The sequence below is a fragment of the Trachymyrmex septentrionalis genome, unplaced genomic scaffold (assembly GCF_001594115.1).
Source record: "Trachymyrmex septentrionalis isolate Tsep2-gDNA-1 unplaced genomic scaffold, Tsep1.0 scaffold8, whole genome shotgun sequence".
NCBI classification, from domain to species: Eukaryota; Metazoa; Arthropoda; class Insecta; order Hymenoptera; family Formicidae; genus Trachymyrmex; species Trachymyrmex septentrionalis.
In genome coordinates this window covers 4,676,855-4,687,517 of record NW_017305987.1, presented here as the reverse complement: position 1 = coordinate 4,687,517, position 10,663 = coordinate 4,676,855, and the positions used below count along the sequence as shown (strand labels likewise).

Below are 10,663 nucleotides of genomic sequence, written 5' to 3'. Positions count from 1 at the left end.
AATCTTGTGAATGAACGCATGAATGGAGATTTAATCTTCATTTAAGATACGCTGAATAGACGGTACATTATTATTTCATGTGCAGCGAAGTTTTTGACATTTCATTTCTTACTTATCTTACATATATACGATTATTATATAGCAGAAATTACATCTTCGCATCTTCTTTTAATAAATTTCCAGAAATTATTGGATCGATTAGGTTCTATAAATAAAAAACTGACAGTAAAATAAGATATAAAAATTTTTAATAAGAAAGTACAATACTAACGTATACTTCGCATTTTTATATTATTCTGTCGCAGTATACAGCGAAAGTCATGTTACCTACATTAAAATGATGTAAACTTTCCATTTTTATATTAATGTCACAGTATGCAGGAAGTTGTGTTATCCACGTTGATACATTAAAAAATATGCCTTCAAATTATTCCTTTATAACTATGTATTTTATAAAATAATGGGTAAGAAGTAATAATCGGTGAAACATTCATACAAACGTAATAATGCCTTCGTACGAATCTTACATAAATCAGAAGAAAATTTCTTATTACAAGTTCCGTTACTTTCTCTTTTCGAGAGACTTTTTTGAAGATAATGAAATTATTATTTATTAATTATTTTCTCAGAAACTAGAAGCTATGAATTTTTATTTATTTTGCAAAGTTATCGTTGCTAGCTGGAAAATAACTTTACCGAAAGTTCCATATACTTGATCAGTCTTTCAGCAATATGTGTACATCGCAAAAATGCAATCGACGTGACCGCACACAGACCGATTCGATTCTATTATTATAAGAATCAAGTTCCGCACGATGAGACGACGTAATAAGTACATCCAGGACTGATATTTGTGCGTGTATATGTACGTCAAAGCTTCTTTTTGCCAAGATTTTGCAAAACCTTTTGCTGGAACGATGCGTTGATCGTCGGATTTACATGCACATGCGTCTCTCTTTACGCAATAGCAAATAAAACATAATTCTATGAGAAGTATCGAGTCAGTCACGCTATACGTGTCATCGTGCGTTACGCAGTTTGTAGCATTTTTTGCGAGAAATTCCGGATACCAAACGCCACTACACTTAAATTATCTCATGCTCGAATATAGCTCATCGCGGATCGTTTAGTTACATTAATTGTGTTCAGTAAAGTAAATTTTTGTAATTTTTTACATTTAAAATATAATTATTGTTCTTACTTTTATCTTAGAAATTTTGAAAAATAATCATGGAATAATTATTTATCGTTAAGTTTTTTTTTTTTAAGAATTGCAAGCGTCAATGTATTTCTTATCATTGCAGATAAAAGCTATTATGTTTATAAATTAATTGAAATTGAAAATACAATAAATTTTAGTAAATGCATTGTAAGTAAAATAAAAATCCTTTAAACAGTTATTAATAATAACTGTTTAAATATTTAAATTTATTAATGTATTATTGTTACAATTATAATTATATCCGTATAAGTCTGTGCGTTTAATTTAATATCAAATTTTCTTCTTACAGATATTCTTGTACTGTATCGCACTTTGGTGCGTAATAAATGATGGAAAAGCTGCAAGAACCGCAGTCAGTAAGCATGAAATGTTTCTTCTCAAAATTTATTCAAATTTATTAGTTAAAAACAAATTAAAGTTTATTAATTATAAATATCTTATCATTTACAAAAAAATGTTGAGTATATGATAGTATATAACGTGACATTTGATATTTGTATGTAAATAACCACAAACTCTACATTTGTACGCAAATAATCTAACAATTTATTTAAATAATCATTTTTAGACAATTAAAAATGTTGAGTTTGAAAAACAATATATTCTAATAATTATTGTTATACAGACCAAAATTCAGACGAAGAGATATGTAAAAAAACGTATTTCTGAAAGCTATTATTTATTAATAGTAAGTTATAGTTTACGGAAAGTTTCTTATTAAGTTATTTGTAAAGATCATTAATAAATAAAAGATTATTTAACGAAAGAAAGAAATTAGAATTTCAATGCGTTTTTATTAAATTTAGAACTTTCTTTATTTTAATTATTATTCTCTTTACACAGGTCCGGATATCCTAACAAACTTCGCTAAAAATGTAGCTTCAGTATTATCGCCGGTCATCTTACGCGACGTGCAATCCCGCAATAATCGATCGTCCTTCCAATCAACCCTGTCGGTATCCGCCAACCTGAATGACGACTTGAATTTACATTCAATCTTGAATAATATAGTCGATCCAAAAACATCAAACGCGGCTACCTATTACGGACCACGCTCTTATCCTTACAATAAACTGTACGAGGATTCTCCGGAAGAACTTGAGGGATCCGAAACGAATGAACGATTCGATGGATCTCGACGAGATGGTTCCTACCTACGCCAAGAACAATCGAATTTTTACAAACCTTACGATTTGTCTACAGGCAACGATAATCTTGACGCAACTCGAAAATCGAGCGACAATGTCGATTCATCAATCGGTCGTATTCAGGAATCGTCCACCAATTTATATCCTTCTTATCACGGCAGTGGTTTTCCCAAGGCAGCCTTCCCCCATGGACCTTTCTTGGATAAACCCTACGGAGGTTTCTACGGTGGTTTTGGACCATACGGACACCATCACCACCATCATCATCATCATCATCCATATGGAGATGGATCTTCGGAAGAGGCGGGCACGGAGGAGAACGCACGATTGGGGAACAGAACCAATTACGGAGATTATGGTTCGTCTTACGGTGGTTACGGCCATCATCATCCCTACTCCCCATTTCCCTATGATGGATACGGTCATCATGACTTCTATGGACCATATCAGAGAAATGGAAATGATTCTTCTAGAAACGGACACTATGGACATCACGGTTACGGGCCTTACGGCGGACCCGATTTCTATGGACACGGTGGTTACAATCACGGTGATTACGGTTATGGCAATAATAATGACAACAATAATGGCAACAATAATAATAATAACAACAGACAAACCGAAGAACCGGCTGAGAATGGTGACCAGAATAACTCGACAAAAAACGGATACTCGCCTCCTTATGGGCCCCCTTGGGTCAAGCCATTACTGGGGATTTTTCACCCCCACGATTTCCCCCTCCTGCCGTACGACCACTTCCATGGATTCAAGGGCGGCCCTGTGGTCGGGGTTGGCCACGTTGGCTATCCAATATATGCCGATCCGTATCTAGTTGGATTCCCATTCCATCATCCTTACGGGCCTTTCATTCACGGTAAGAAATATCTCCCGCCGAAAGGCAAACCCGCTGATTCAGGTGAATCGGCCGAGACAACGGAAGCACCCGCTGAACTTATGGAGAATGAAGCTCCCGAACGAATCACCGCGCTCCATGACGAAGAGGTAGCACCGGCTCCAAGTTCGAATCGATACAAGACAACGCCAACGGGACGAAAGGAATTGAAGCAGTTCAAATTGGTTAATTTCGAGATTCGGAGAGTCTGATTTCCTAAAATATTAATCCTAAACTTGACAGAAGAAAATAAAATTAAAATTACAATATATTATAGTAAAAGACATGAAGAAAGTGCGATGTAATATGAAAAACGATGTAATATTTTCAAAGTATTATCTTCTTAAAAATCTTTTTAGGAGGCATTCTGCTTGTAAAATAGAAAATTTAAGAAATAATAAATTGGAGAAAATATTGGATATATAATTTTAAGTGCGCACGAAAGACTCGTATAAGCTTAAAATTTACGAGAAATATGTTAAAGTTAATAATGTATTTATATATTTTAAGAGTAGCTTATGTAGGAACTTCTTCAACCTTTTAAGTTTTAAGAAACGTGTATTATTAGTTAGTTACTGATTGTTATTAATTATGTATCTCATTAAAAATAAATTATAAAACTAACACGTATGCAGAAAGATGTTATAAAATCTGATTGTTGCAGATATACGGCGTTATTACCTTTGATAAAAAAGATAAGTCAATAATTAATAGGCTCACTAATTACAGACGCTGCGCGACACGTACATTCGTACTTATCATCGGTTTTCATTACGACGTTCTCAGGATTATGATATAGAATATGTTCTCATAATTATGGTTGTCGGCCTTTATATACACAATTATTCTTTGTTTCTAACAATAATGTATGTAGCGTGCATGGTCCAGTAATTTTCGTGGCCTCCATATGATTTTGCATATATGTCGCGTCAATGACGATACGAAACGCGATTATGCAAGACACGCAAAGTAGAGACATTTAATTTTCATGCAATTAGTTGTATACGTGTCTTGCGTGAAAAGAAAGCCGTTAGCAAGACATACATAGTGAAAAACATTTTGTGTTTGTATTAAAATCGATAGTTGTTAAATTTTTACATTGAATTTTTAACATATCCGAGTGTTAATTTAACGTAAAGTGATTGTGTGTCATTTGAATATTTTGCGATAACTTAACGTTGTTAACTTGATGTTGCTATTCAACATTGTTTAATAAAATAACACAATTTGAATATAAGTGAACATGCTAATTTGTTTTTTAACAATATTTCTTAAATAAAAGCTAGAAATAGAAATATAAATATATATTGAAAAATGTCGCTTATTAGATAATATAACAGTTTTTATAATACTATTTGTAATTTTGCAATAATTAACTTTTTTTGTAAAATAAGCAAAAATGAGAGTCTGATAAAATGGGTCCCAAATTGACACAATATGGGCAGTAATGTCACACATTCTAATTCTTTTTCATTCAGAAAGTCATCTATACAAAATTACCTACAAATGAATGTATATAAGATTTTCTAGAATCATTTAAGAATTTGAAGCACACGACCGTATGTGTGAATACAAATATGATAAAGAAAATCATGATCGGTTAAAGTTGGATGTTTTACATAATACATTATAAATATTCTTATATTAAATTAATTTATTTTAGATATGATTGAGAGCCGAAAAACTTTCGATTCTAATTTAGGAGGGATTATTAGCGTTTCAGAATAATTGTATTAAAACCGAAAATTTTTCGGCTCTCAATCATATCTGAAATAAATTAATTTAATATAAGAATATTTAATGTATTATGTAAAACATCCAACTTTGATCGATCTTGGCTTTCTTTATCGTATTTGATTTTCTAGAATCTTTTTACTTTGATATAAAGTATTTTCTTGTTAATTTATATGGATATTTTATGCTTCCGTAACACAACATATAACGAGGCAGTTTTTTTTTTGGAGGATTTTCCTATATAAATACAAGCTCGCCTTCAGCTCCGATAGGATTATTTAACTCTATAACGCAACACTATATGAAGATTAAGTTAGCTTATGGTCTGTCTTATAAACATATATGTCGGTTTTTACGCTGCACTCTAATTTTATATTTTATATTACAAGAAAAATAAGAAAAAAAAAAGTATAAAAATAGAACAGATTTGGGAAACTACAAATGGTATAATATTATTAATATTATTATTAATATTATTATTAATATTTACTATTATTTAAACTACAATTTATGAAAAAAAAAATCAGAATAATTTTACTTTCACATTAATAGAATTCGATTTTAGATGATATTTATAAAAAAAAATCACAAATATATGAGAATTATGAGTTTTTATTTCTTTAATCATTTAAACATATCATGTTCTTATCAGTATTAATAAAGTACAATATTCAATGATATCTCTTTAAGATACCATTGAATATTGTACTTTATTAATCACTACCGTAACTTTCTTTTAATAATTATAATATTGCAGCATGTTCAATATTTTTATTTTAATATATTAATTGTTTAATGTAGCAGTTTTTGTTAGTTAAAATTAGTTATTTCAGATTTAAAAAAAATTTTTTTTATATTCCCCATATGACTGCAGGAAGTTCATAAAAGTAGATTATTATAGCACTTAATTCAAGGTAAATGCATAACAATTTACGTAACACGTAAGAAATCCTTCGCTATTCTGGATATCGATTGTAGATCCGATCTCGTTTGCTGAGAACAGAAATAAATCGGTGATGGAAAATCGACCGTGAAGGTAAATATAACAAAGAAAATCGTATTTCCGATAAAAACAAAGATAATCGAGACAATATTCATACTGGATTATGTTTTAATCGACGGAAGTATAGCTGTTAATTACATTCTCATTAATTCTGTAAGGATGGAATATTGAAATAGTGGAATTTTTATATGTTATTAACTGAAGAAGAGAAGAAGAGAAAAAGTAAAATTACTTAAAATTTTTAATATATATTAATATGCATTTAACAGCAGTTTAACTATTTTTTTGTAAAATATCAAAATATTAATATGTATAATACTTGAAATATTTACATTTAGGTAACTTTCTACAAAAGAATGACTAGAATTAGAATTACTCAATATGATACATCAACATCTTCTGTTAACCACGTCATTATTATGCGAAACTGTGATTATGCAAACTGTATATTACAATGTATTTTGCTGAAACATGATTGATAAGACGGCTCAAAAGATACATCGCATTTGATAAAAATAGATTCAGGAATACAAGAGAAAGACAGAATTCTCGAGAAATTAAGACTCTGCTGAATTAATCAATTCTATGTTACATGTTAAATTGATGAAGCTAATTCATATATCGTGTATCCCTCCCCCCTCCCCTGTACGAAGCAATCTATCATTGTAATTTGTAACATCATTCTATTAATGATGATTTTCATATATATTAATATTCTGTGTACACTTAATTTTCAAAACGCTTAATCGATCTAGTTCTGGCATCTCTAATGAGGTATCATATAGGTAATAAATTTCTCGAGGCTCTTCATTTTCAATATCTAAATTATGCCTTCTTCCATCGAATGTCGCTAAGAATGTCGCCACGAAATTGACAAATCAGACACACACATCTCAAACGCGCGGACGTCTATCAACATAATTTCACATTTTGTAACAGAATCCCGGATTACGTAATTGTCGACCGGTATAAGTGTCGTCTATCGCTTCTTTCTGTTTCGGTTACGATACTCGGGAGAAGACCGTTTCCTCCTTCGAGCCTGCCGCTAGGATTCACCGACGAACCCAGGAATTAATGTTCGACGATAAGCGATTAGCGATCAGCGATTACAGCAGCGGCATTAAGTATCGCAATCGGTTGCGACGTATGATTCTCTCCTGTTGTAATGAGGGGTTTACGGCACCGCGGACACACGCGAGCAATCGCGTCGAAGAAGAAATTTGGATGTCAAGGCGCCCATCGGGCGTGGACTAATGCGACCCCGTCACAGGTGCGTTACCGCACATCGCCGCGTCTTTCGCGGTTCTTTCATAATGCAAAATCGCAATTCGCATAATCCCAGGGTAACAATGAAGTTTCCTATTAGCACAACAGGCGGAGGCCAGAGCGGGACCTGGAAAAACGTACCGCTCTCGTGGGGGGTCCACCGCGCCTTACGAAGGGACCCCGCCTTTCTTATAAAAGCACTTGTGTCGCAGAAACGATAAACAGTGGTGTTCGACAACGACAGATGAGAAAAAATCGGTGCGATTGTTAGTACGGCGTCAGTTGAGCCACAAACAACAATCGCAAATACGAGAAAGAATGGCGTGCCTGAAGATCGTAAGTGCGACAAAGTTGAATCAAAAATTGTTCTAGAAGTCAAGTAATTTAACTTATTGCGACATTATTCTTTCGCTAATCATAAAATACTACACGATGAAGTTTGTAATAATGTATTTTTTAGTATGAATTTGCTATGAAATTTAGGCATTATGCAATGGCAATATATCAGTTATTAAAGTGAAATTTACTTTATTATTATCACCCACACAAGTAAAATCATGCATATGCAATGGCGTCACTATCATGCCATTAATTTGGATAAACTTTTTACAATCACTGTTACGTATGTTTCTAAAATCCTTTCTACATTATAAAAAATAAAGATAAAATTAATACTTGACTGTCTCAACTTTTTCATTTCTAATTTTAATTTAATTTCCTTAATTTTAATTTTAATTGTCTTAAGTAAATTAATCCCCATTCTCATCTTTTATTCGCTTTACAGTACCTTGTTCTGCTCTTGGCCGTCGCAATCGGCGTGGCTGTTGCAAAACCGGGATACTTAGGATACGGATATGGTTATTATCCATATCACTACGGATATAGATTCCCGTTCTATGGAGGATATGGAGGATATGGACATGGGTATGGAGGATACGGTCATGGATATGGACATGGATATGGACATGGCTATGGATTTGGTAGGATTTATAAGATTTATAGAATCTGTTCTGCAAAATTTATATGTATAGAATTTATAAGTTACCTCTCATAGAATCGCATTTCCTCATAGATTCATATTTTTTAATTTTTTAATATAACTATTAATTTTAATACTTAAATTAATTCTTTGTAATTATTTACTCTGTAATTATTTAACGTAATATTTTACTATAACAATTTACTGTTTGTTGTAATAAAATATTATAAAATTATATTATGTAAAATAAAAAGGGTAATTGAGAATTAGTGCTGCAGGCAGTTATTTATAAAAACATTAATCGTAACAACTAAATTGCATTTCTCTGTAAAAATATACATAAATTTATAAAAATATAGAAAAGTAAGTTACTCATGGTGAAATAATACATAAGTTTTATACATAATTATCTAGAACAATTTTTTATATTACACAAGTTCTATATCACGCAAACAATGCAAAACAACTTACTCACGCATGCTAATTTCATAACAAAGAAATCTTTCAAATATACACATTCGCATTCCCGAACAAAAGGATCGTTTACACGGATATGTTAAAGTATTTTTTCATTGTTGTTTAGGATATCCATTCTACGGTGGTTACGGTCATTATGGTGGTTACGGTCATGGTTATGGCTACCATGGTTAAGGTGGATACAAAACACAGCTTTCTTCTGGATTCTCTTTGAAATACTGTCTGAAGAGTGAGCTCAGTACAAAGATGATCTACATCGTTTTCTCTCCATTGTATCTTTTTGTTACCAGGATTCATCCAACGCCACAAATAATATAACTGTCCACGTAACGCTTGTGTTACATTGTTCACGCAATCTATCTACGGCAAAATTTTAAGAAAATAAGAACAAAATTCTTTAAAAAATAAAACTACAGTATTACAAAAAAGATATTTATATGTTATAAATATAATGCTATCAGATATGATTACATATAGATATAAAATAAATTATGCGTATTATCAAAAATATTAAATCTTACTAATGTTGTTTTCAGAAATCATAAGTGATCTTAAAAATATTAAATTTTATTAATATTGATTAATAAACAAAAATTTTAAGAAATTTTAAGTAGTAATGGTTTACCAGTAATTATTGTTATAACAACTGTAATATTACTGACAAGATAAATGAATAAATTGATAACTTAATATGATTCGAAATTTGAAAGAATTCAATTCAATAATCTGTTTCTTTGAAATGATCTTTTTTCGCTTTTAAAGATACGAAAGACAATGTCTTTGTCAGTCGAGCAGATCATCTTTCCGTATAAACGTTTATGCAAAATGCGACAGGTGTGACCAGTACGATCATGAAGTTCCGAGTGCTCTCAAAGAGGAAGAACACGTATCCGCCTACGCATAGTTATTGAAATCACGCGAGATGTCTACGATACAAAGCTCTTTGTCTTCCTATTATTACAGGCCGCAATGGTCACACCTATATTCTTTTCTGTCATCTTCTTCTTCTTCTTCTTACGTCACGCTTACGACAGCTGAGAACTGACCGTGTAACACCGCACGCTTTATCGTGCCTGCGGCTGCTCTTTCAGTACCTTTGATATTTCGGAGGAATAAATCCGTGTCGCGAATCATGTTCATATTTTTCGTTCGACGATTCGTATTTGTTCGTAAGAGAAATGATGTTGCAAAATATTATAAAATATTTGCGATCTAATCAAAATTTATATTGTGATTCTGTCAACGATTTATACTATTTACTATTAAACATTAATTAACTATATTAATTTATTCATTAACTACACTGTGAAATTATCAATACACAGATAAATCTGATAAATAAAATATAACTAATTGACGATTTTAATTGAATATGAAATAGATCCTTTGTTGCAGAACCAGTAGTTATTTTTTATGCATGATATGAAAAGATTGATAAAGTTTGCTCTATAAAAAAATAACATTTGTAACAAATATTGTCTTGGTCATAAATATAAAGTAATTAAATAAATTGACATCAACGTTTCAGGTCTAACAAAAAAATAAATTAAAATACAACTTTATTAAAAAATAATATTCATATTTTTTTTAGTCCTTTTTTATTACCGCCTTTTCTAAGAAAGTGCAATAAATTGAGAGTGCTTTATACAATGTTTAACCAACGTAAATTTTTTGTAATAAAAATAGCTGCAGTTCCATTAATAATATAACAGTTTAATTAAGCATTTGTAATTAGTTCTAAAGACAACTGATAAATTCAGAATTCAGATAATAAATGCGATAATAAATAATATTGATACTATTTCGGGAATTAAGTGCCAAGTGTTTGTCGAGCGATATTCTAATCGTGGGAAGTGACTTATAACATTCTCCATTCTACGTCAAGGACGTAGTGAAGATTATCGAATTTCAAGTATAAAAAGCGAAACCTGCTGTCTTGGAA

The 10,663-nt window shown here is 31.4% G+C and overlaps 2 protein-coding genes across 2 annotated transcripts in view; both read left to right on the top strand.

Annotated features, from left to right (window-relative positions):
- Positions 1–3,504, top strand: part of LOC108754442 (probable serine/threonine-protein kinase clkA) — a 5,101-nt gene extending 1,597 nt beyond the window's left edge. Inside the window, exons 2-3 of the mRNA XM_018496715.1 lie at positions 1,512–1,578; positions 2,066–3,504. Coding sequence (XP_018352217.1) covers positions 1,512–1,578; positions 2,066–3,474 — 1,476 coding nt within the window. The 3' untranslated portion in view covers positions 3,475–3,504. The remainder of the gene's footprint in view (positions 1–1,511; positions 1,579–2,065) is intronic.
- A 3,976-nt stretch (positions 3,505–7,480) lies between these two features.
- On the top strand, positions 7,481–9,129 carry LOC108754452 (neuropeptide-like protein 29). Its single transcript, XM_018496726.1, has 3 exons — positions 7,481–7,601; positions 8,050–8,245; positions 8,828–9,129. The coding sequence occupies exons 1-3, from the start codon at positions 7,584–7,586 to the stop codon at positions 8,893–8,895; spliced, it is 282 nt and encodes a 93-aa protein (XP_018352228.1). The 5' UTR covers positions 7,481–7,583; the 3' UTR covers positions 8,896–9,129.
- The last annotated feature ends 1,534 nt before the right edge of the window (positions 9,130–10,663 follow it).

Bases quoted from the DNA above. Each gene is read 5' to 3' on its own strand.
- LOC108754452 (XM_018496726.1), top strand. The intron at 8,246-8,827 runs GTAGGATTTATA...ATTGTTGTTTAG, and splicing joins TGGACATGGCTATGGATTTG to GATATCCATTCTACGGTGGT.